Raw genomic sequence first — 27,459 nt, forward strand, 5'->3', positions numbered from 1 at the left:
ACCCTCCCTCCCAGACCCTCCCACCTCCATGACGATTAGGGGGAGGACCGAACATCGCCAGTGTGTGAATTCCTATGAGGTCAGAGAAGAACCCTATTGATTACCAATAGAGATGTCCTGAAAAGTTCGCCGGGAACTATTCGCCGGCGAACATAGCTTGTTCGCGGTCGCCGCGGCGGGCGAACATATGCGATGTTCAGTCCGCCCCCTATTCGTCATCATTGAGTAAACTTTGACCCTGTACCTCACAGTCAGCAGACACATTCCAGCCAATCAGCAGCAGACCCTCCCTCCCAGACCCTCCCACCTCCATGACGATTAGGGGGAGGACCGAACATCGCCAGTGTGTGAATTCCTATGAGGTCAGAGAAGAACCCTATTGATTACCAATAGAGATGTCCCGAACAGTTCGCCGGGAACTATTCGCTGGCGAACATAGCTTGTTCGCGGTCGCCGCGGCGGGTGAACATATGCGATGTTCGGTCCGCCCCCTATTCGTCATCATTGAGTAAACTTTGACCCGGAACCTCACAGTCAGCAGACACAGCAGCAGACCCTCCCTCCCAGACCCTCCCAACTCCATGACGATTAGGGGGCGGACCGAACATCGCATATGTTCGTCCGCCGCGGCGACCGCGAACAAGCTATGTTCGCCGGCGAACAGTTCCCGGAGAACTGTTCGGGACATCTCTAATACCAACCCAAACATACTGGCACTGCTTATAGGAAAAAACAAGGTCATGACTTAATACGCTTTCCATATTATGCAATACTTGTAGAAAAACTTTTCAAATTATTTATCTACAAACATTCTCTTAGACTTTAACGATGACTTCTGTAGATAAATCATTTGGAAACTTTTTCTAACAGTATTGAATTATTTGGAAATCTTAATAAATTGAAACGCAAGTCGCAGTACTGTATTTATTTCAGAATAATTCCATGCTTCCATATGTCCATTCACACATCCTCTCTTATATGGAAACATGGTAAATTTACTAAATCAAGCACATCTGAAAATTAATCTAGTCTTCTTTAATGTATACTTCAAGGTCCAACTTAACCTGAAATTTGTACACAATAAATAACATTACAGATCTGAACCTGTATAAAACTGTTTTTTGCATCCCCAACACATGACAAACTATATAGTAAAGTTGAATTTGATTGTGTACATTAAATAAAAACATTTTTGTTTTCCATTAGAATTTATATTGAATCATTTTCCATGTTACAATCATTGATTGCTGTCATCATAATTTGCATTTTTTTAAATTAGTAAACACATTAAAAGTACAAACTAAAATGATTAAAATAAAAATCATTATTGCTGTGTAGAGACTGCACTATTAGAATTCATTACACACAAAGTACATCTGACTGTAAAATTTGATATAGAGATATTTTCACTGTACATCAGGCAAGTTTGTGCAGTTATTTAAAATCTAATTTACGGAGATCTGACTGCAAAATGACAACCAACTCACATTTTATATATATATACATGCTAATAATAACAGTCAGGGTTAATACCTTATTTACTTTAATTTATGTGAATAAATGATCAGGGACTCTTGTAAAAATACATACTTAAATGTTAAACATGTAAAACTTCTCCACAATCTATTAATTGCACTGCTTAACATGATTATAAATGTAAAAAACAGATAAAATGTATATCGTGTAATACCTTTTTTATTGGACTAACAGAATTTTTTAATGACAAGCTTTTGGGAGAACCTCCCTTTCTCAAGTCTGAAGCATTTCTGAGCAAGACGACACATAGAATTCAAAGTTGAGTTGTGATACAGGGGTTAAAGCGACATGAGTGCAGATAAGACACAGGTTTGGTAGAAAATAGACACCATTCTTGCAGAGGGTCATAAATATCTTTCTGAAGAGCAGAGTGAGGTGGGAGAGGGAGAAGAAAAACAAACAAGCAGACAGTTCAGAAGATCGTACACGTTATACATACACACACACACATAAATAAATATGTATATGCGAACGCATAAACACATGTACATATACATAAACACATACATACATGCACATGAACTCATATACACAAATATAAATGCACAGTCATATATATAAGCATACTTGCATAAGAGTATGGGAAAGCATAGGTCTACACATAGTACTTTATATATTGATAGAATAAACATATTGGAATATGCTCTTCAGAAAGATATTTATGACCCTCTGCAAGAATGGTGTCTATTTTCTAACAAACCTGTGTCTTATCTGCACTCATGTCGCTTTAACCCCTGTACCACAACTCAACTTTGAATTCTATGTGTTGTCTTGCTCAGAAATGCTTCAGACTTGAGAAAGGGAGGTTCTCCCGAAAGCTTGTCAAAAATTCTGTTAGTGCAATAAAAAAGGTATTACAAGATACAAATTGTATCTGTTTTTTACATCTACATAACTGGACTAATACAGCTACAATCTCTACATATATATATATATATATATATATATATATATATATATATATATATATATCCCACATTCAAACAACAATCCTGTCTCCCTAATATTAACCTCTCGATGTTAGAAGAATTAGTCTAAATTAAGCATATTTACAGATTGATTAGATATGAGGGGAAGAAAAATACTAAACATTGTGTTTTGGTCCTCTTGAATGCTTAGTAAATGTTATTGATTTCCATCCTATAATACTTGTGTCCCTCTTGTGGCCATCATTAGCATTGCCTTGATTTGAGTCACATCAGTCCCGCGCTTTGTCATAGTAATTCACAATTTTCTTGATGTGAAACAGTTTGTTCCTCAGTTGTTTTGTTTCAGTCTTCTTGGTTTGATAGTCAGGGTTCTGATAAAATAAATCATATAGAAATGTTACTTATTTTTCTGTAATGATTTTAATGTGCTTACCGTAGTGGCTATTTAGTGAACTCATTGACTTTAGGGAAAATATGTCATAACTGTACATTGTATTTTATGTGTTAAAATGGCAGCAATAGTAAAAAGTGTGTAGCGCTAAAATTAATATTGCCCTTACCCCTAAGGGTTAAAATAGATATGTTATCTTTCAGCACTGTATCTCTATTTTAACCCTTAGGGGTAAGTGCAATATTTTTTCAGCACTACACACTTTTTACTATTGGTGTACTTTTACCACATAGTATCTATTTCTATTTAATTGTAGGGTAGGGAGTTCCTACGATTGTGTGAAAGCTGCTATCACAAATTGTTCTGCACTTTATTATATTTCTAAGCGCCTTTAAACACAGAGCACTTTTCTGTTTTCTTGTACATTGTATTTTACCATAATCTCAGCTAGGAATCAGGCACAATGGGAGACTGTAGCGTCACATAGTTAAAGGGACACTATAGTCACCCAGACCACTTCAGCTCAATGAAGTGGTCTGGGTGCCAGGTCCCTCAGGTTTTAACCCTTCACATGTAAACATAAAAGTTTCAGAGAAACTGCTATGTTTACATTTGGGGTTAATCCAGCCTCTAGTGGCTGTCTTCTGGACAGCCACTAGAGGTGCATCTGCGACGCTGGAGGCATATTTCGCCTCCATTGCGCAGAGCGTCCATAGGAAAGCATTGAGAAATGCTTTCCTGTGGACACTTTGAATGCGCGTGCGGAACTTGCCGCGCATGCGCATTCGGCTCCAGTGACGTCGGATGGGGGAGCTGACGTTGGCGGGGGTGGAGAGGTCACAAGTGCAGAAGGGAGCCCTGCGCTGGATTAAGGTAAGTGGTTGAGGGGTTTTTAACCCCTTCAGCGCCACGGGAGGGGGACCCTGAGGGTGGGGGCACCCTCAGGGCACTATAGTGTCAGGAAAACTGCTTTGTTTTCCTGAAAACCATAGTGATCCTTTAAATAGTAGTCAAGGATGAAAAAAAAAAAAGCCAAGTCCATCATATTCAGCTTTTTAAACCAAATTTGAATTGATTACCAGTTAATCTGTTCTGTTTTTATTGTAAATAATGCTTTACCCGGGTAATGGCCTAGTGCTAAACATTATTTTGAATACTCAGTATCCAAAGCGTGACTTTTTGTCTAATCATCTAAAAATAATCATATTTGAGGTTTGTTTCTTTCAACCTGATTCTCAGAATTTCTCAAAAGTGCAAATATCTTTTGATTTAGACAAATCAGAGCAATAGAAATGTATGCGCATGCTATTCAGTTAGGTTATGTGCAGCTGGGTGAATATAATGTGTCTGTGCTAACCATTAGGGGCACACTGAAATAACATGGGGACACAATTTTGGGTGCCAATCCAGGAGGTAAGAACCTTATGTGGCATATACTTTCTTTTGGTAGTAAAGATGATCCTAACTTCTTACTTCTGTACCTTTGTTTAAGGAATACCTTGTGTGGTGACAATGGTGGCTTCAAGCTCACTATATGCAACACATATGTATTTGTTACTGTAGGAAAACTCAAATAGCAAGAACCTATTTTAAACAGGATTTGTAATTGGATTTAAAAAAAAAAAAATTTACGCATGTAAATAACTCTAGCAATGTACACTGTTAAAAATACATGATACACCTACAGACTCTGCACAGAAAATGAGATGTACAGAAGCACCTGTTTGTTCACTAAATCCCAAATTGGCGTATTAAGCCAGTAGAGCAGAAATGTGTAGAAAAATCGAATTTGGCTATTCAATAAAACAAATAGTTTTTCAGCCTAATTTGAGATTGTAAAATGGCGGCATTTTGTTTCTGCTATAAAATAAGCCAAATGTTTATGCAAAGCATAGGAATGTGACTATTTATTAAAAACAGAATTAAAAGTGAAATTAACTGATAACGTCACTTTCACCATAAAATAGCCACTTTTACATAGTCTTACAAAATACCATTACAATCTCCTGCTCTTTTATTAGTAGTTACAGAATTGTACAAGGACTGATCAGGACAGGATGGAAGCTTTCATTCAAAGAAGTTTGTGTACGGTCTATCCATGTTATAAGGTACTGGTATTCGGTAATATATAAGGGTCTCGTTTGTAGAATAAAACGTGTGTGAGTTGTGTAATACAATGATTTTTAACTCTGGAACCACAGCTTGGTCCTCATACTCTGTTGATTAGGTCCCTAATGGTAGAAACATTTGTAACAAATTTCCTATGGCCCAAACAGCAATACATTTTTTAGTGTACCAGCATTTCCTTCCGTAAAAAAATGGAGACCTGTCGGAGAGTCTAAAGAAGGCATTTAGGCAGTAACTTTGGTATATATTTTATCAAGACTTAAAATTTGAAGTCCTATGTTACTAGCCAGACCATAAAAGTTACTTGCTCCTGCAAGCCATAGCATACAACCTGGGGGAAATTTCTACTTGCCAGGGCTAAATTTTCACCACAAAATTGCTATTGGAGATTGTCAATTTTGAGCCCTGATTTCATCGCAGTTGAAGAACAAGTCTCTTAAAGCAAGTCTTATGACAGTGATGTGTTGATTTTAAATAATATAGTAACTTACTCTCTTCAGATCCTTCAGTCTGTTGTACTCCTCAGCTACACCCTGAAAGCAAAAATAGATCATTAGAAATCAGAAGAAAAGTGTCTAAGCATGGAATGAAACAAGAAATTGTTGGCTTCATTGGAAAGACGAGAGACACTTGGTGGTACCTGGTATTGGACACTGCCCTCAGCTAGTCCATCCAGCTGTTTGCTGAGCTGCTGCAGCTGGTTGTTGATGTCATCCATCTCGGCACACATGCGTTTGTAACGCCGCAAATCAGAGTCAAACTCGCGCTTGTATTCCTGCCGCTGTGCGTCTGAAGTAATTGGTGGGTACAAACTAAGAAAGAGAAATGTTAATGGTGATGATCATATGCCTCACTATAAAACCTCTTTCAGTTTACTGCTCCTGTAGAAATTTGCCTCCCTTCAGCAACTGAACATGACTATTCCTGAAATTATACGTTTATCCTAAATATTCTGCTCTTCCTCCAGTGGTTTTGCATTTTCAATCCCTCCACAAAAGCTAATGTTTCTCTTCCACTAAGGACCCTATTAGTTATGAGAGACTCTTGTCCTACAGTCTGTTGATTATCTGGAATATCAACTCATGACATTTCATTATTTTTGAACAAATTCCTTCCCTGCAAAACTTCTGTTCCTCTTATGCCATCTTCCAAACACGATAACCTCTTACTCATACCTTTCCCAATCCTCCACATCTCTGTCGTCATCTGATTCCACAGCTGTGGTATAATCTGTTTCATACTGAGATTCATCGAGTTCTGGATTCCTTCTCCACCTCCGACCTCGACGAACTGGAGGTCTTCCTCTGCTCTGTTCTTGATACTCACTATCTGGTACAGGAGAACTGCAAATAAATACATATTAGTCTATTAACACTGACAGATACATACTGTTTGGGCTGTGAAGGTATAAACGAATAAATACAATTTTTTTACAGGAGCCACTGCAAAGAGCAATGCATTCAGTTTTCTAAAATTATATTTAAAGTCTGATTAGAACATTTCCTGTTACCTGCCCTCCACTATTTCTAGGGTTATTTCTGGTTATCTGCCTCCACTATTTCTACTATTTTTAGGTTTAGGGTAATAATAATAATTGAGTTAGGCTAAATTATTTCCTTACCCTAATTTGAAACCTCACCTTAACCCTAAATGTCCTCTTATCTGCCATCACTATTTATTTTATTTCTTATAGACAGAATAATAATTGAGTGAAGCTAATGTTTAAACGGGTTTAAAATGGTTAAAATTAAAAAAAATAAACTTTGAAAGAAAATTAGTGTTAGGAACTATTTTAGCCTCACACAATTGTTATAACAGGAAAGGTCTGAAAGAGTTATTTGTTTAGTCATTTTAAACTCTATAATAAGGATCCTAAATTATTACAACTGATCATGGCAGGATTTCCCATCAGGCTGAGTACAGTGCACGTTTGATAGAGGCATGTTTGATAGTAGTGCCTACACTGCTAATTAAAGACTGCCTCTGGGTTACGTCCAACTCAAGAGGCATCAATTTCCCAGAGCTCCTGCCTTGCAAAGACTTCTCATTGAGCTGTATTGGCAAGTCTGTGATTGGACAGCCACAGAAAGTCTGGGAGGAGATACAAAGGGAGGACTTATAAAGGCTGCAGATAAGAGAACAGCAGGTTTTGCAAGATGTTTTTATATCTATAACCACAATGAAAAAGTTTTTGTTTGGTGTATATCTTCTAAATAGGGATACTTTTTGTATTTGGACAATGGAGTAATCCTTTAAAAACTGTAAAAACTGTCTTGCATCCCTGCTAAGTTTAGATATTAATTACATCTCAATGGCAATACAAATTCCAGCATTATGTAAATAGCCCAATAAACATAGCACACTAAGGACATAGTTACATAGATGTTTCGCCTTCCATACATCTTTTTGCTGTTGATCCAAAAGAAAGTAAACAAAAAAAAAACCCCCAGCTTGAAGCACTTTCAATTTTGCAATAAACTTGGGTAAAAATTCATTCTTGACTCCAGAATGGTCAGATTTATCCTTGGATCATAATATCCAATGATATCATTTTTCAACTGTAGGGTAATAGCCCCTACAGTTGAAAAATTATATCATTGGATATTATGTTTTTGCAAGTATGCATTTAGTTGCTGTTTAAACATCTGTACAGACTCTGATAAAACCACTTCTTCAGGCAGAGAATTCTATATCGTTATTGTTCTTACGAAAAAAAAAATCCTGCAACTCCCTTTACCTGTCCTAACTTGTCTAATTTTTTTTGGAGCTGCAGTGGCCAGCATCATTTTATCAATATTGGTTGTGCACATGTTGGTGTCAAAATTATAACTGACCAATAGTATATAAGTTCAGGCTATTTAAGACCACTCCGCAGTTTGTCCATTGCCCTGTTGTTGTTCCTGATACCCGAGAGTGCATTTCTGATTGTTTGCTTATACTGGTTACTCACTCTGCTCTGTTTATTATTTTTGCAGTGCTTAAAGTTACAAACATACTTGTATTGCCACAACAGCAGGTACAAGCTAATAAGTAAAACTGGGAAACAAGATCATGGCATGCAAGAACGGCACCATTTATCATAATTATTTCAGGCTAGGTAGATATGTCTAAGGCTTTAGCTTAAACTAGGGGATTAACTGCATGAGACATATTAGACATAGTGAGTTATGTCAGAAGAGAAATACTATGGTAATAATATAAGTCGAGGAAGCATGCTGAAGGTGAGAGTCAGTAGATACACTGACTACACTGGAGAGGCTATACTTAGAGTGGGCTCATCAGGCTGAGTTACTAAGTAATGCCAACACCAAGATATGCAAAAACTAGGTTATGTCAGTCAGGGTAAGCCATTTGTGAGCCAGGTGTGTGGGGCAGGTGTGTGAGGTAAGTACAGTTCAACCTATGCCAAAAGTGGGCCATGGTTCAAAGTCCAGCTTGGTGCCGTAAGCAGTGGGATCGCCGTCCCAGGAGCAGGTCCAGACGGTGTGAATGCGAGGGACCTTCTCCACTCCAAGATGTTTGCCTTTTCGTAGCACAGTAGCGTCCGCATTCTGTGGGCATGCTTGTGGGCGCATGGATGACGCCTTGTGTCCCATGCCATGTTTTTTGTCCCCGGCTCCAAGCCTTCGCGAGTGCCAGCTCTGGATTTCCCCGGCTTCTCACTCTGCGCTTAGCGTAGTTTTGGGGCTTAGGGGTCTCTGCCTTCCAGGTGTCTTTCTGGACACCAGGGTTTCTGGACCCCCATCTCGGGAGATAGACAGGCGGTGGAGTTTGCAGCTTGCGGTAGCTTTGTTGCCGTAGGAGGGTGTAAGGTAGTTTGCTGAGTGATGCAGTGGCAGAATTTGCGGCATATGGCGTCGAACCGGGCCTCAAAGAGGGTCTTCCATTGAAGGTCTGGTCTGCTTTGTTGAGCTTCCAACGTGGTGGCCATCTTGTTTGCGCCACAAGGTTTGCGTTGCGCTGTTCCTCAGCCTTCTCGCTCTGTGTGTGTGTGCACCTTCTGTGGTATGAGGGCCGGTATATCCCCCACCGGTCCAGGGAGGAGGGGGGTAGGAGTGTAGCAGGCCAGGAGATCGGCCACCTCTCCCCTGTCCAGGTCCCAGTAGGCCGCAACAGATACTCTGGCTTCCCCGGGCTCCCCTGTGTGTGGATACATCTAAGTTTGAGCAAGTAAGCCCCAATGTTAGGCTTAGAAATGCTGGTTTTGTCAGGTAATGCTCAAGCTTCATGCGTCCGCTTAGCTTAGCGGTCAGACTCTGCCCCCCTGCTCTGTTTATTGACATTGGCCTGTTGTCTGATTGTGAGTATTTATGTGTTCCTTGACCTTTTCTTGTCTCTGATCAATCTTTGTCTGCTTGCAGACTGCCTCTTATCAGAGGCGGTTTGTCAAGGGTCCCAGGCAGGATGTCAATATGTGGGGAAGGCCTCCCCACATATCTTCCTCCACTTACTTATTGACTAAAAGGGGTTGTTATCACTTCTGGTTGGATCCCTGGTGGTCTCCCCTGGGTGGGGCAGCATTGCCGTCTGCACCATTTTCAGGGATAGATTACTTTAACAGCATTTATATTAAGCTGGTATGCAGGGCTTGAAAGTACTACCTGTCCCTTTGTATAATTTATATGTGCTTTGGGGAAAAAAAATCGAATAATTAATAAAAAATAGGGCATCCCAATGTTAATTGATTTCACACAAAACACATGGCATTCTGAGTCCTAGTAAGTCCTAGTAAAGTGTACATCATGTTGTGACGATCAGGCCAACTAAGCAAGGCTACAAACATAATTTGATTTTGAGTAATCTAGAATAGAATTACATCACTGCTTCCCCTACATTTCCTATTTAAGTTTGTGTGATTACCTATATACAAACACTGTGGTATTGTTTTACAATTACCAGCATTTTCATTTTGATTTGGGTACAGCTGTTGAGATAACAGTATGTTCGTGTGTCAGTAATCAGGACTTGCAGTAAATTCAGACTGTGTGATCAAGTATTCCTCTACAGATGATTGTGTAAACAATCATTAGTGAATCTAATCTACATATTCTTACATACTATTCTGGGTCTTGGCTGCTCTCAATTTCATACATGTTTAATTTATGCATTGCTTATATTGTTCTTACTTGTTTTTATATACTTTTCAGAAATTAATGTTAATTTATATTGTGATCACCTATGTAAAATCATCTAGATCTTGATGTGTAGGCTATATACATTTTAAATCAGCTGTAGATTTCCCTATCTTAATTAAGGCTTCTATAATTGAATTGCTTACTTAGATTGCTGGATGGAGCTCTGCTAACTTGCAATTTATTTTACCTTGTGACAGTTTATTCTTGTGTGTGATATGTATGGTTGGTGCTTATTTTAATTTAACCACAGTAATAAAAAAATGTTTTCCTCCCACTTCTGCTTACCATTTTTACATAAAGAGGGCTATCTTCCCATGTGTTCTAGTGGGGATTAATAATATTTCCCTGGCTGTCCAGTAAGGGATAATGATTCCCTTGTGGTTTGGTAGGGGTAAATAATAATCCCTGGTTGTCAGTGGTCTTAATAAAGAATCCCTGGTGGTCCGGCAGTGGAATACATGATCTGCCCCTCTGTTTGGAAACCTGAAAATTTTTGTCTTATGGTAGTGCTGGCCATAAGTACCCACGACATAGTGAACCTTTGGCTTCTGTGCCAGCAAAGTGGCCTTTGTGTGCCCAAAATTAGCCATCGCTAATCTAGACCCATATTCTATAGCTTTGCCTCCGGGGGTCACTGGATGCTTTTCAGGGGGCTTCAACCTATTGTGGCAGCATGTTGTTCTATATTTTTATGTTGGAGATAAATACATAACTGTACTCTATTCTTAAGATTTGTTGTTTCAGTACATCCCACAGGTGCTCAATAGGATCAAGATTGGGGCAACACCTTTTGTTGTGATCCTCTAACCATTCCTGAACAATTTTTGCCGTGTGACAGGGTGCATTATAGGCAACTGCCACCAGTGAACACTATTGCCATGAATTAGTGCATGTGGTCTGCAACAATCTCTAGGTAGGTGGTATATGTCAAAGTAACATACACATAAATGCCAGGACCCAAGGCTTCCAAACAGAAAATTGCCCAGATCATTGATTCATCAGACCAGAAGGATTCATACAGTCTGGCTTGTAATTAATATAGCAGGCATGGGGGTTACAGATACACGTTAATATAATAGTCTGAATTCAATTAAAGATTTGGTGTCACAATATATTTTATAAAACACCTTAGGATTTAGTGTTGGACTTAGTATGGTATATGGTTTCTTTCAGGAGAGCCTTAAGGCAATACATGTGGTAGGAGATAAAAAAAGAAAATGTACCCTAGGACTGAAGCCCATGCAACACCTCGGATTGGTGCAAATTAAAGAAAAAAATTACATTTACTAATATATTAATTTCCTTTAGTCTGTGCTACAAAAAGGAGAATACCTCCATTTGTTGCTTTGGTAAGACAGAACAAGCTGGTAGCATCAGCTGCATCTGGGCATTGCTAGGGGTACCGACTAGGTCAGAAGCCCCGAGTGAGGTCATGAAAAGCTCTGTGTCTGATTTTAGCACTCTTTCATTCGTAGCTTTGAGTCCTCTGTAAAACCAATAGAGACATAACACCTCAAATTACATAATTTCTAACAATACCTCTTTAATGCACTATATTTGGAGCCCACTATGGGGATATTTTAGTGGGTGCATAGTGTTAATGCAGTGGTGCCGTTATAATGCATCAAGTTTAGGGTTAATGCGGCAGGTGTAGACTAGCAGGATGATAGACTAATACAACAGGAGTAGAGTTTATAAATTTAGGTTTATATACTACGCTGAAATATTCAAAGATTTAAGGTGATAATGTGATTCACAGAATAAATTACAGTTTAGAGTTAAGTATAGGGCATGTTATATAGTGATGTTTTGGGAGGGGCTTAACTCTATGTGGGAAATGCCATAGAATGAATACTTTGCGCCGAAGTCCATTTTTCCTGCCCAGCGACACCCAAGCTTTTTTGGAAAGAATTCCACTCATGTTTCCGTTTTGATGATAGACTGTCTATTCTAGACAGTCTTGGTAAACAAGCATTTTCTATTATCTATAAAAATGATATATATATTTTTAACTACAAACCTGTTGTTGATGGGAGCCTCTGTTTTCTGGACAAAATCCTCCTGGGGCGGCTTGTAAATGCTGTTGTTACTTAAAGCTCTTACTGGACTCTGTGGCTTATCCGAGTAAATCAGAGTGGCTGTATCATCAGGGGGGCCCTCTGGGACACTCTTTACCTGTGTAAAGGGATCACAATTAAGAGCTGATTTCTGTTTTAGAAGATTATCTTTCCATGTCATGGTGCTGACATCTGTAAACGGTTGTGTACACCAATTATAGCCTAGAGCAGGGGTAGGCAACCTTTGGCACTCCAGATGTTGTGGACTCCATCCCCCAAAGCATCATGGGAGATATAGTCCAAAACATCCGAAGTGCCGAAGGTTGCCTATGGCTGTCATGGAGGTTAGTTTGTGGAGTAACAGATAGAATTACTTCTCTAGGTTGATGCCCTGTCTATAGATCTGTCCAACTCCTGAGGAAAAAAAAGAATGAGCATGGTTTGCTAAAACTGGTTGTCATTCCATGGAAGATACTTTGTAATGTAGAGCCACGTCAGTGCCAAATGCCATGCCATATATTCACTTGACACATCTTTTGTAATTATACATATAGTACCTTGACAAAGTTTCCACATATATAACCAATATGTAAAAATGCTTAATTTAATTGCCTATTATGTATGATTATTATATTAACAAAGTCAGAGGATGATGGAGGGTCCTAAAGAATGAGTTCAGGTAATTACAAATTAACTGAAGAGAAGGGCTTCTAAGGTTATTGTTAGAGGATTTTACCTGTGTTATGTGCTTGGAAAGGAAGTAAGAGATTAGTAGTGAGGTTAATGCCGGGCTGAAGTCATGGTGTAGGAAGGAGGGTGTAGGTTTTTTAGAGCAGTGAGCTCATTTTGTGTATGGGTATATACCATTGGGGAACAAAGAAACAAATTGAAACCAATGTGTCTTAATAGAAAGGTAAGCCAAGAATGTAAAAATAAGAAAATGGAAGTTAATGGATTTAAATCAGATAATCCTTATAAAATATAAGGAAGCCAATAATGCCTGTAGGCGATTTGATGGGATAAACTAGAAAATAAAAAGTTATAGACAAAGAGAGCAAGACCAGCCCCAAAAAGTTTATATATTTTTTAAGTACATAAATTCAATAATATTAGAGATGGGTGGGTTAGTAAATGAAGATCAAGAAAACGCATTTTAAATTATTATTTTATTCTGTATATATCAAGGAGGAAACAATAGAAACAGTTATGCAAATAATTACTGGAAAATAAAATACAGAAAAGTTATGGTTGGATAACTTAAAACAAGGTGCTGCAGCAAATAAAGTGAATTTAAACAAAGCCTCAGGGTCTGATGCTATTCACACAAGTACTTAAGGAGCCCAGTGTGGAAAAAAACTTATGTTTTTAATCTTTGAGGATTCCTTTCTTTCAGAAATTGTACCTGAGGATTGGAGAAAGGCAAGTTTGGCTTCTATATTCAACAAGGGATCAAAATTATAGACCATTGACCTTAACATCTGTGGCTTGGAAAGTATTTAAAGGGATACTATTCAGGAATTCATTGGGAATACATGTAATTAGCAGAAATCGGCATTGGTTTCATGCAATTGCATTCTACAAAGACGTCTGTAAAATTATAGATCAGGGTATTGCAGTTGATGTGAGATGCTTGGCACTCAAAATGGTTCCACACGACTGGGCGGCGCCTGACTTCCGGTGCAAATGAAGGCACTTGGCTAGAGCTCCGCAACATCGGGCGAAAAACAGCGCACAAAAAGCATAATTTGCCAAATCTTCTCACCGCAACCTGCCCTGCCTGACCCCACGAGCACACACCGCCGCAAAACATGGGGAAAAAGTCGAGACACAGCTCAGCTCCGATATTCCGCAGCCGCTCGGACAAAGGCCCACCTCGTGCAGATGAGCCGCAAATGTCCGACTCTGATGGGAGAAGGGAAGAAGAAGCCAGGACCAAGCCCTGGTCAACAAGGGGGATCTAAAAGAGCTCCTTCGTGACATTAAACTCAATATGGCAGCTGAACTGGCAAAACACCTAGCCCCCATCAGGGAAGGCCTAGAGGATCTCACCAGGTGCAACTCTAACCAGGACAGGGCCCTGCAAGAGCTCCGAGAGCAGGTATGAGCCCTGGAAGCTCACAGGAAGACCTGAATACTAGATCGCCCCGAAACAACATAAGGATCAGGGGGCTGCCAGAAACCATCACTGCTGCAGACATGCTCCACTCAGAACTCCGGGAAACCTTCTGAAGCCTATTACCTGAAGCTCCACCAGAAGAGTTAATCTTGGACAGAGCTCATAGGGGCCTCTGAGCCTCTTCAGCTAACGCAAACCAACTGCTCGACGTTATAGTCCGCATGCACTACTTCCATGTGAAGGAAGCACTGATGAGGGCCACCAGAGACACCCCTCTGCAAATAGAAGGACATCACGTCCAATTCTTCCTGGACCTGGCCCCCAGCACTCTACATAAATGAAGGAAACTTCGAACCCTAACCCAGGCCCTCACTCAGCAGAGGCTCCGCGTACGCGTAGGGCCCTTCAAATTAATGGCCTGAAGAGAAGGTTGAACATGCATCCTATATGATATCTCCGAGGCCCAGGAATTTGCGAACCAGTTGGGCCTACCACACATCGACATGGAACCCTGTCCTCGCCCACATTGCTCCCACAAGACTAGAAACCATCTGCCAGCCTTGCCACGATGGCAGAGACCATCCAGACGTGAGCCACAACGCCCATAAAGATTAGAACAGAGACTTTTCACCATGGGCTACTCATCTCCATAAGTGAACTATAGCAGTCAGACAGCCTCTCCTCGCCACCAATCCTTTACAGTGCTCACCTACCTGATGGACTAGGTACCCAAGAGCCCACAACAAGCTGGCGATTGATTGATAGACTGACCCCAATACCAGAGACAATGACACTGACCATGACACAGAGATAAGATCAAGAATATGTTTCTCACTGTTTATCCTATGTCCACCTCTATCCCAACTCTCTTACCTCCTTATTGTTTGCCTGGTTCCTGATACGCACAATGGCACCTAGGAGTCCATTTAAGTTTCAGCCTTCCTCCAGTAACCCCTGCCCCCATGCTCTGATAGAGGGACAGGATTAGATAGAGACCCCCATCGCCCAATAAACCACTTAAGTCGCCCAATGCTTGAAATGCCGTTTTAAAGCGAAAAAGATCTTGCACAGCCGTACACCGAATGGAAAAGCGAGTGATCTCCCAGAGCGGGTAGAGGAAATTTTTCAGACCTACCATAATGACCTCCATAACCACTCCACCCTGCCACGGCCTACCTCACATAACACCCCACACCTTACGTCTGCCTTTTTTTCTTCTTTCTCAGCTGCATGTAACACAATTAAAAGTAAAATCAATTATATTAAGATGATTTTTTTTAAAAAAAATTTCAATTCATTTTTAATAAATATCTCCCCCTACAAAACATCAATACATATTTAATCAACATCAACACAAGATACGGTCCCCTTGTAAAGTGCTACATAGCTATATAAAGCCCAAGTCACGTCTGATCACAGATTGCTTAAACTGCCGGTTACCTTGTCTCCAGCAGTGACATATAGTCTGTCTCTTATTCTTGTTATACATTATATTTTATAGGCACTAGGAAACAGGACAGGATTTATTCTATATGTGGACATTACAAATCCATAGCTGTATACAGCTAACCTGCCTGTACGCTGTCCTGTTCTACAAAATGTGCTATGAAGAGTGCATTCCGTAATATGTGTTTTCTAGTTTCCTTTACTGCCAACACCACCTCATCCAACAACTCAACTGTAAACCAAACCGGAGAAACGTGGCATGCTCAGCCTGGTGGAAGGAGACACACTCGGCATTTGGAGATTTCTTGGAGATCTCTTACAAGCCATTTCAAGCTTAAAATGAAAGTCCGGCCCCGTCGTTAGTCATTTTAAAGTCAGGTTGTACGGATAACATGGAGCAAACCTGTTTCACTTTCCCCTGGATCCTGGCAATCTCTTCCTGCAGTTTGTCATTGGTAGGGTCATCTTAAGAGAAATTTTGGATCATGCTTATTAACAAATCCAGTGTCTTTATTTTCTTACTGTGTCTGGAATCCACGTCACATAAAAGAAGATGTCTACACGTAGATGTAAAACCCAAGTAACAACCAAGCTCTGATCCTGCCCTTGCACTGTAGTTTGCACCATAGTTTGCACCATTCTGCTTGCCTTCAGACTTCCCCAACAGAGTTTCCTTCAGCAAAACCTTCCTCGTATCCCTTGCCATGGAACCTCTCCTCGCACATTACAATACCATCAAACAAATCCTCACAGAAATCCATCATTCAAAAAGAGTCAGCGATTATCACGTCCCCCTAAAAACACAGCAACCTGTTTACAAGCGAGAAACGGTGAACGGCCAGACACTGCTGTACGACTCACGTGGCTATCTTAAGATGAGATTTTATGTTGGAATGTCTTTCAGAAAGTCCCTTTTCAGTGATTGCTAACGTATCTGTTTTTTTCACAAGTTCGTCTTCTTCTGACACTGCTTTTTAGCACATACCTTCTCATTGGCACACTCTGGATAATGCAATGCAGCATTTAATATTTATTTGCAGGACTTCTCGTATGCGGGTCCTTTCCTTTGGAATAGCCTTTCTACCACCATCTGACTCTCCCCTAGTCTTCAATCGTTTAAGATGTGCCTTAAAACCCAAGTTAATGGCCTCCCAGAGTATATTCTACCTCACATTCCTGTCCCTTGCTCTCAGCGCTCTACTCTCTCCTCCAGCTCTGCTTCACTCCCACCTTATTTGATTGCTATCTCCTGTCCCCCTCTAGATTGTAAGCTCGTTTGAGCAGGGTCCTCTTCAACCTTTTGTTCCTGTAAGTTTTTGTAATGGTTTCATTTATTGTTAAATCTCCCCCTCTTATAATATTGTAAGGCGCTACAGAATGTTGGCACCAGGGCCGCCATCAGGGGGTGACAACCATGATGGTTGTCACGGGCCCGGCGGTCCTGGGGGGCCCGGACTGCTATGGCAGTCCCGGGCCCCACTTTCTTTCTCTGCACACATAGTATAGCAAATATCGCTATGTGTGCAGCCCTGGTGGTCCGGTGGCATGGGGGCCCCCCCGGCTCCCTGTTACCGCAGAGGGGGCCCAGGCAGCACACAGCTTCTCCTCTTCTCTTTTCTCTTCTAATAACTCTCGCGAGACCCGGTTACCATGGCAACGCTCCGCGGGTCTTGCGAGAGTTATTAGAAGAGAGGAGAGGAAAAGAGAAGCTGTGTGCTGCCTGGGCCCCCTCTGCGGTAACAGGAAGCCGGGGGGACCCCCATGCCACTGGACACAGGTAAGCAGGGAGGGTGGAATAAAATTTTATTAATTTAATATACACTAATACAACACACACACTGCATACACTAACACAACACACACACTGCATACACTAACACAACACACACTCTGCATACACTAACACACACTCTGCATACACTAACACAACACACTGCATACACTAACACAGCACACACACTGCATACACTAATACAGCACAAACACAAAGATAAAGCACCGCGCTAACAGCAGCAGTAGCTTAGTATCCAACAGCTTAACATACATAGTAAAACCAAGAAAACGTTACCTGCGCTCTGGCCTAAATCCCCATGTGCATTTAAAAATGGAGGCTCTTTAGTTTTAATCCAATGGCCATTTGAATATATAAGCTCACCGGCCATGTCAAGGCAAGCCTCAATAGGTGAGTTCCTACACTAGCCATTAGATATGCTGATATCAGCCAAAGGGTTTATAAAACTGCATACACACTGCATACACTAAAACAACACACACTGCATACACTAAAACAACACACACTGCATACACTAACACAACACACACTGCATACACTAACACAGCACACACACTACATACACTAACACAACACACACTGCATACACTAACACAAAACACACACTGCATACACTAACACAAAACACACACTGCATACACTAACACAACACACACACTGCATACACTAACACAACACACTCTGCATACACTAAAACAACACACACACTGCATACACTAACACAACACATAGACTGCATACACTAACACAACACACACACTGCATACACTAACACAACACACACACTGCATACACTAATACAACACACACTGCATACATTAACACAACACACACACTGCATACACTACACACTAACACACACTCTGCATTCATTACACACTAACACACACACACTGCGTTCACAATACTGACACACACTCTGCATTCACTACACTAACATACACTCTGCATTAACTGTACACACAGCATCCACTACACAAACATCCTGTATTCACAGTACACACACTACATCCACCACAAATTGAAACATTCTGCATTCACTATACACAGAAACTGCGTCTAATACACACACTACATCCACTACAGACACTGCATCCACTAAACACATTTCATCTAGTACATGCAAAAACTACATCCACTACACAAACCCAAACACACACTACATCCACTACTCAAACAAACTCTGCATTCACTATACACACTGCATCCGCTACACAAACACACACTCTGCATTCACTGCACAAACAGTATCTAATACACAAAAACACTACATCCATTACACACATTCTAATTCACTTCCACTATACACACCACATTCAGTCCTGCATCATTGTCAGCAGACTAGGTAGGGCGTGGGCGGGCCCGGGAGGGAGGGAGGTAGGGGGGCACAGACCTTGTGCTTTGTCAAGGGACCCAAAATTTCTGATGGCGGCCCTGCTAGGAGCTCCTTAGTCAAGGGTCTCAAGGACCGTCTCCAGTCCATGGTGGCCTTGGATAGATCAGGGTAGAAGGTTAAGAAATAGCCCTCAAAGTGTAAAGGGGATTTATTACGCATGGCTGCCATGAAGGCCAGGCGATCTCGGCTTTGCTGGAACCGGATGATTACACCCCCTTCTGTGGTACATGTCTGTGGCTTGGAGATCCGATACCAGCTATCCAGGGGCATCCGTCTGGCCGTAAAGAGAGTGTGCTAAACATTCTACGAAATAGGTGTGGTAGCTCAGCGGTCTCCACCGCATCAGGTATGCCGCGGACTTTGATGTTCTTCCAGCGCCTTTTATCTTCAAGCGCTACCATGCTGTCTTGGTGTTGCCTTTGGACCTTTTGCAGGGCTAGGAGTTGCGGCTCTACGTTCCCAAGTCGGGTCTCTTGTAAGGCAGTGTTTTGCAGGCTGGCGGATGCACCACTAATTTCGCAGAACTTGCTGCAATATTTAGGCGCAGCTCACCAAGCATGTCCCTCTGCTTCTCCTCCGTGACCGGATGCTTTGCAGGTGAGTGAGTACGTTTGCTCATAGTCCATTCACCATAGTCACCCTCCTCAGACACAGATGCCTCGCTGGACCAGTTATACAGGCTTTCCATCTGCGACGCCATTGCGGACCTTTGGGCGTGTTGAGGCCTCCGCGGGAGATCACCGATATCTGCAGTGGTAGGGGGTCTGTCCGGTTTAGGCTTTTTGCTTTGTCGCCCCATGCCCTCTGGAGAACAAGCTGCTTCAAAGGGTGCTTTCAGGGTAGGTTTTCCTCAGTTTTTGGGATAAATTAAGCGTTTTTCAATCGGAGCTCGAGACATGTGCGTCCTTTCAGTATGGCTGCTTGCTCCGCCCCCCGCCCCCAAAGTGACAAATTTATGTTAACTTGTGTAATAATAAAGTAAGAAACTGAAATATCTTGCTTGCAGAAGTATTCAATCTCTGCATTGTCTAAACTAACAGATTAAGTAAATTGTCCTAATAGGGCCATATTAACATTGCCATTGACCTCCATTTGTAAACTATTAGAGTTGCTCAAGGTTGCTGAATGACAACCTCATTGTTGAAGGAACATTGGTCAAGGTGTAAATCTGAATCAAAATGAAGATGAAAGTGCATCTTTCAAAAGTGAAAAACAATGTAATCGTATGGATTAAGGAAAGGATGCAAGATAATATGCAAGATATTCCAGAGTACAGCTGAATCAATAATTAATATTTTAAGCAGCATTTATTTAGTGCCAAGTTCTAGCACACAACATACCCTACCGATGGGGCACACCCAGAAGCCTGATCATACCCAAGCATACTGGGAACCTCAAAGAGACGAAGCAGCAGAGTTCCCGACCATAATGCAGACACTCGAGCTGGACAAGCAAGTACCTGAGCAAGCTGATCACATCAACCCAACGAGCTCCGCAGAATCCCGCTACAGTGCGCCCATTCGTACCAGCGGCCCAGAGAGGAGAAGCAGCATCCACATCGGTGCCCTGAACTCAATCAATAAGGCCTGTTGCTGTAATTTTTTTTGTTTATTATTTCTAAAACCTCCATGATTACCGTTACAATTTGAAAGTTTTACTTTTATTACGTATGGCATAAGTAATGTACCTCTAAAGATAACTCCCCACACATTGCTCCAGTTTTCTCCCTCCTCCCCCCCCCTAACATCAGAACTATTGATATTGCCATCCCATTAGTCTACAAAGGGGGCACAAGCCTCTTTAATCTGCCTTTAGTCCCTTGGACTCTATTCAACTCTTTGGTATTAGAGGCATCTCATGCATCCTACCCTGCATGTATATATAGAACACCTATCTGACGACCCTTCGGCAGGAGTTGCATACTAGTCACCTACTGGTTATACTTCCAGTAATAGTAACGCAATATACAAAAAAATGTGCTATATTATTGATGCCAACAATTGTTAACCTATATTGAAAGAAGAAACTTGCACTAGCTGTTGTGGCACTGCAAGCCTATCTGTACCGTTTTTTGCACTACAAAAATAAAGAATTAAAAAAAAAAATGTCACTTTGAACTACTTGACTTCCCTTTGTTTTGGTGATATAAATATGAAGAACAATATGTAATTCATTGTCATGAGAAAGCTGTTCATCTGTTGATATACTTGTGCAGGCCACTGTGTGCATGTTTCATTATATAAACACGTACATAAATGCACTCATGCACTGAGTTAGTATATTAGGTATACCTGATCATTAATGTGAAAAATCAGAAAGCTAATTGTGTGGTTGCAACTCAATACATAAAGTGTGCAGATCATATTTTCTATGAGAAGACAGGGGTGAAGACAAAGAGATCAAATAATCTGATCTGATCAATTTACGTTCATATAGGGTAACTTTTTTTTATCATTTGCCATTCCCTTCTTTTATAGTGATTCTAGGAATGAATCTATATCAATGTGCAGTTTCTAAAATATATAATTCGTCTGCCGGACTTTTTTTTTTGCAATAGTGTGTAAAAAAACAATATCCGTGTTCCTTGAGTTTGTGAGCAGCAATGGCACAAAAATGACCGGTGTGCCCTCATTGAAGTCATGTGACATACATGGCCAATCAAGATGAAGCAATAGGTCAAAGGACAGGAGGAGGAAAAGAACTGTGGTTAAAGGGAATAGAAACATTAGCTAGGATTCGCTGTGTATATCTGTACTTATTATAATAATCTTTAGCAATATGTTGTACCTAAAACATACAAAGAACAAAGGTAGTTATTTAGAATAGAGTAAAAGTAGATGATCCAATCTAAGTGAAGTAATCTCTAAATGTGCATACTTTATACAAACTTGAATGAAGCCCACGGAACAACGCAGAGGGGGAGTGGGCCTTGACAGGGCCAGAGAGTGGGCAGGGTTAAGAATTGGGGGTGGGCTTAGGGTAATGCAGCGTGGGGGTGGTCTAAGAGCAAGTTAAATAGCGGCCATCTTAGAGAGGAGCCATTTTAACAGAAATTCACTTACCTGTTCTTTGTCAGGTCTGTGGGTTTCCTCTGCTTTCTCGTTTCTGCAGGTATGGCGTCGTTAGAAGAAATCCTGGAGGGAGTTCGAGCGGCTGTCAAGGATCGGGGCATGGAGTGGCTACATCAGCAGCTCGGCGCTGCTGCAACTTCCCGGGAGCCGGAGCGGAGGCCTACACGGAGGACGAGGCCGCCGCAGCGTCTCAGCCCGGGTGTGGCACCCGCACCTCGTCGTCGGAGGAGCCCGTCGGTAGAGGATGGGGATATGGCGACTGGTTCCGGCAGCGGTTTGTCGAAGCAGGCGGCGCCGGTCACTGGGACGGCTAGCCAGGCGAGGAAGGCCACGGCGAAAGGAGCGCGGGGGAAGATGGCGCCCCGCGGATCTGCGGTTGGCAGGAAAGCGGGAACGGAGCCGGTTTCCAGGACAGCTGTCGGGAAGAGTGGGTCGGGAAGCGGCAAGGTGGCCAGGGAGCCCGGAGTGTCGGGAAGCGGTGAGTCGAACACCAGGGGGGGTTTGGAGAGTCATGGAGAGAGTGTTGCTGCAGGCTCTTCACTAGCGGTCCCGTCTCAGGAGCATGGGGTTCGGGTCAGCAGTGGTCAGAGGGCGGCCTTATCGAGAGCCAGGTCGGGGAGCAGGACAGAGGGAGGAGAGAGGGGACGCTGCGAGCTTAGCCACAATTCGAAGAGAGCGGCAACAGCCAGGGATGCTTCTCTTAGTCAGGTAGTAGTGGTCAGCGGAGGACAGGAGTCGACGAGTTGCGGTCAGCCGGGCGGGGAGGGGCCGGGGCCCATGACAGCTGGTGGAGGCAGGCGAGGCGGAGAAGTGCGGGAGGGCCCGGTAGGCAGCTCCCAGGGGGGTATGACTAAGAGGCCTAGTGTTTGGAGGGGAAGGAGCGAAGAGCGGCGCAGCGCTAGCGCCAGGCACAGCAGAAGTAAGTGCACGGACAGAGGTCGGATGAGTGTGGACAGGAGCCCGTCACAGGACAGGCGTAGCGACTCCAGGCACAGTTGCGGAGTCAGGCAGCGGAGGTCCGCTTCAGGGAATTGGAGGGGGCGTAGTCGGCTGAGTGTATCCGGTTCTTCAGTTGGGAGTGGCCGGGATCGGAGGCTGAGGTCTGTCAGCAGGGACCGTGGGGCGGCTAGGAAGAGCCGGGACTGGGACAGAAGGGAGGAGCGTAGGGAGCACGGGCGGGCAGGGGACCGATCGGACAGACTGCCCAGGTTATCGTCTCCTTACAGGTCGCGGAGTCACACGCCAGCGGTTCCGAGGAGAGACCAGGAATGCAGGAGTCGGCGATGTGCGGAAGCTCCGGGGCCTGACAGGGCCGGTGGAAGGACGGCATCCCCTGGGCCTGAGGCGGCCGGGGGCAACAGTGGTGAGTCGAGCTCTGCATTACATCCAGGCACACTCATAGGCTGTTTGAAATCTTTCTTGGACTCCTGGGAGGAAGGTAGGGAGTCACAGCAGTTTGGTAGAGTATGGGCCACAGACGGGGACCACGGTAAGGTAGTTACTAGTAGAGGTTCGTTATCGGGGGGGGTTGCCAGTGGGGACGCGAATGCCGCGCTTCCGCTTGTGGGATCGACGGAAGGGGCGTCTGAACAGGAGGCAGGTTTTGGGGACATCTCGGAGGCCGCGCGGCAAAACGTGCACGTGTCCTTCGCGGGTCCCCTTGGCTGTCATTTAAAAGGGGAGGTGAAGGAAAAGATATGGAAAGGTGAGTTCGTAGAAATCTTTTCCCTTCTCCCCCTAGAGGAGTTCCTAGACCTCAAGGAGGAGGACAAAAAGGACGCCAAGAAGGAGGAGGAAGAAAAAAGGCGTAAGTATAGGAAGATCCCGAAGACTTTTGGGAATTGGCTGCGGGCATTTTGTATTTTGGCCAGTGTTATCGGCGAAAAGCGACCGGATTGCTGTTCGCAGTTATTTTGCTATCTCGACGGAATAGGTGATGCGTACCGGACATATGGGGGGCTGGCATGGTGGAAGTACGATGAACAATTTCGTCAACGGCTAGCAGCGAATGCATCCATGCGGTGGGACCAGATGGACCTGCCGCTATGGATGCGGCTGATGATGGCGCAGAAATCTGCTCCCTTTCAGGGGACAGCCGGCGCGGCCACTGGGGGCGCTGCGTCGGCGGGTCCGAAAAAAGGTTTTTGCTGGGCGTTTAACGAGGGCCAGTGTAAATGGGGGGCTTCGTGTAGGTTTAGACACGAGTGTTCCGGTTGCGGCGGTAGCCACGGGGTCAGTCGATGCTTTAAAAAAGGGAAGGGTGGCACAGGGGGAGGTACGACAGGAACCGCTGCTACAGCGACTACCGCTGGGGCGGTCCCCGGTGAAGGTCGACGTGATGTTGCCTTGGCTAAGGCAATACGATAGTCAGCAGGATGCAGAGTTTTTATGGAGGGGTTTCACGGAAGGCTTCCGGATCCCCTTCAGGGCAAAAGGTCCGAGTGGGGTTAGCGCAAATCTTAAATCTGTAATGGAACATCCGGGGGTGGTTGGGGAGAAGTTGTTGAAAGAAGTGTCCTTGGGCAGGATGGCGGGCCCGTTCGCGGCCCCGCCTTTGGCCGATCTGCGGATATCCCCTTTGGGTGTGGTTCCCAAGAAGGAACCTGGGAAATTCCGTATGATTCATCATTTGTCGCACCCGAAAGGGGGTTCGGTGAATGATGACATTGACGCGGACTTGTGCTCGGTCTCCTATACATCATTCGACAAAGCCGTCGAGCTGGTACGGAGAGCGGGTCGGGGGGCGTTAATGGCGAAGGTGGATGTGGAAGCAGCGTTTCGGCTGCTCCCCATCCATCCGGATTGTCATCACCTCTTGGGTTGTCATTTCGAGGACGGGTTCTATGTAGATTTGTGCCTGCCTATCGGTTGCTCCGTGTCATGCGCCTATTTCGAGAAGTTTAGCACGTTCTTGGAATGGGTGGTGCGCAAAGAGTCGGCGGGGGGATTGGTGGTGCACTATCTCGATGATTTCCTATGTGTCGGCCCTCGTGATTCGGGTAGGTGTGGTCAGCTGCTAGGGACTCTGCAGTGGGTGTCGCATGCATTCGGGGTGCCTTTAGCTGCGGATAAGACAGTGGGCCCCACTACGTGCATTTGTTTCTTGGGTCTGGAGATTGACTCGTGTGCCGGTGAGTGCAGGTTGCCAGTAGATAAGCTGCAAGATTTACGACAGGTGGTAGGCGCGGCTGCAAGGGCAAGGAAAGTTACGCTAAGGGGCTTGCAATCTCTTCTAGGGAGCCTTAACTTTGCATGCAGGGTCATTCCTATGGGAAGGGTATTCTGTAGGAGGTTGGCTCAGGCAACCAGCGGGGCGCGGCGGCCGTCTCACTATATTAGAGTGTCCGCCGACATGAGGGAAGATCTAGAGGTGTGGGATCATTTTCTGACCAATTTTAATGGAACTGTGTTTTTTAGGGAGCTGTCTGTGTCGTCTGAGGCGATAGGGTTGTTTACGGACGCGTCGGGCAGTATTGGTTTTGGTGCCTATTTGGCGGGAGAATGGTGCGCGGAGGGGTGGCCGGACACGTGGTTGTCATCCCCGCTTATCAGAAACCTGGCGTTTCTGGAACTGTTTCCCGTGGTGGTCGCGGTGTCACTCTGGGGCAAGGAGCTGGCCAACAAGAGGGTCACATTTCATTCAGACAACATGGCGGTAGTGCAGGCGATTAATAGCCTGTCTGCTAGCTCGCCTCCGGTGGTGCGATTGTTGCGGCGGTTGGTTTTGCTCTGTATGTCATCTAACATTGTGTTTAAGGCTAGGCACATTCCGGGGTGTAAGAATGTGGTGGCTGATGCTCTATCTCGTTTACAGTGGGAACGTTTTTGGGAAGCGGCTCCTGGTGCAGCGAAGGTGGGGCAGGTGTGCCCAGTCGAAATGTGGCAACTCGGGATGGCCTGCTTGGCGAGTACATAAGGAAGTCGCTGGCGCCAGGCACCTGGTCGGCGTATGTTAAGGTCTGGAAAGTATGGGAGGAGGCGGTGCTTCAGGTAGGGGGGGAGCTTTCCGCGGAGCGGAGGCTGGATGTTTTGTTGTGGATTCTTTGCCAATTGTTTGTTAAGCAGGCCTCGCCGGCCATGGTCGACAGGCATATGTCAGCTCTGGCTTTTTTATTTAAGTTCAACGGTTGGGGAGATGTCACTAAACATTTCTTGGTTCGGCAGGCTATCAAGGGCTTCAGGAGAGGGAAGAAAACGGCTGACTCGAGGCGGCCGGTGTCTTTCGGAATGCTTCAACAGTTAGTGGAGCTGTTACCCTCGATATGCCGCTCGCCTTTCGAGGTTGAATTATTTGCAGGTGCATTTGTGTGGGCCTTTTTTGGGGCGTTTAGAGTCGGCGAGCTGGTGAGTGTGAACAAGGCGGGGGTTGGGGGGCTGCAGCAGGAAGACGTGGTAGTCAGTGCTGACAGGGTGAGTATCAGATTGTGCAAGTCAAAAACTGATGTTTTTGGAAAAGGCTGCACGGTGGTATTGTACGGGTTTCCGGGGTCCAAGGTGTGCCCGGTGTTGCGGGGCGCTAATTATTTAGCGCTCCGGCCTGAGGGTAAGGGCTGTTTTTTCGTACACGCTGACGGGTCAGCGCTGTCACGTTTCCAGTTTACCAGGGTCTTCCGGATGGGACTGGGGAAGATGGGCCTGGAACCCTTGCAGTTTGGTACTCATTCATTCCGTATAGGGGCCGCGACGGAGGCGGCGAGGTTAGGTCTGGGTGACGAGAGGATAAAAAGGATTGGTAGGTGGGAATCCTTGCGTTTCCGATCGTATGTGAGGCCGGACAGGCTGGTGTAAGTTCAAAAAAAAAAAAAAAAAAAAGGACATTTTGAGAGCTAAGTATTTTGCGTGGTGGTGTTGGTGTCGAGACGGTGGTTTGGAGGATGAAGAACTAACTTTTATTTCGTTTCAGGTTGGACGGTGTGGGTGATCGGCCATTCGTTCGTGTATTGGGCACAGAAGAGAGCTGCAGCTAGAAGGAGCGGAACACAGCTGGGCTTTCCTCGGGAGCGGGTGGCGATCTCATGGTTTGGTTTTAGGGGATTTAGCTGGCAAGGTTTGAGTAGTGTTTTGTTCAGGAAAGTGTATGGGGGGGCGAAGCCTGATGTGGTAGTGTTGCATGGCGGGGGGAATGATTTGGGTCTTGTCCCTCAGAGGGAGTTAGTGAGATGGATGAAGAGGGACATGGACCGGCTGGTAGGGCTGGTCCCTGGCGTTGTAGTGGTGTGGTCGGAGATGGTCCCCCGATTTGCGTGGAGGCACGCTAGGGACTTGGATGCGGTAGCCCGTTGCAGGGGCAAGGTGAATAGGGCAATGTCAGCATTTATTAGACGTTTGGGGGGAGTAGTTGTCCGACACAGGGAGTTGGAGGGCATGTTGCCCGGTTATTTCAGGAGAGACGGGGTTCATTTGTCAGATGTAGGGACTGACTTGCTGAACCTAGGATTTCAGGAGGGTATTGATAGGGCCCTG

The 27,459-nt window shown here is 44.1% G+C and overlaps 1 protein-coding gene and 1 pseudogene across 4 annotated transcripts in view; both read right to left on the minus strand.

The window, feature by feature from the left end:
* Positions 1-2,492: 2,492 nt before the first annotated feature.
* Positions 2,493-27,459, minus strand: part of LOC134611513 (occludin-like) — a 45,693-nt gene continuing 20,726 nt past the window's right edge. For all 4 annotated transcript variants that reach the window (XM_063455451.1, XM_063455450.1, XM_063455449.1 and 1 more), the window contains exons 5-9: positions 12,139-12,293; positions 6,159-6,326; positions 5,624-5,795; positions 5,475-5,516; positions 2,493-2,836 (exon numbers count right to left, since the gene is read on the minus strand). In XM_063455451.1, coding sequence (XP_063311521.1) covers positions 2,735-2,836; positions 5,475-5,516; positions 5,624-5,795; positions 6,159-6,326; positions 12,139-12,293 — 639 coding nt within the window. In that variant the 3' untranslated portion in view covers positions 2,493-2,734. The remainder of the gene's footprint in view (positions 2,837-5,474; positions 5,517-5,623; positions 5,796-6,158; positions 6,327-12,138; positions 12,294-27,459) is intronic.
* LOC134611514 (protein LTO1 homolog) lies at positions 16,072-16,600 on the minus strand (annotated as a pseudogene).

The sequence above is a fragment of the Pelobates fuscus genome, chromosome 5 (assembly GCF_036172605.1).
Source record: "Pelobates fuscus isolate aPelFus1 chromosome 5, aPelFus1.pri, whole genome shotgun sequence".
Taxonomy (NCBI): domain Eukaryota; kingdom Metazoa; phylum Chordata; class Amphibia; order Anura; family Pelobatidae; genus Pelobates; species Pelobates fuscus.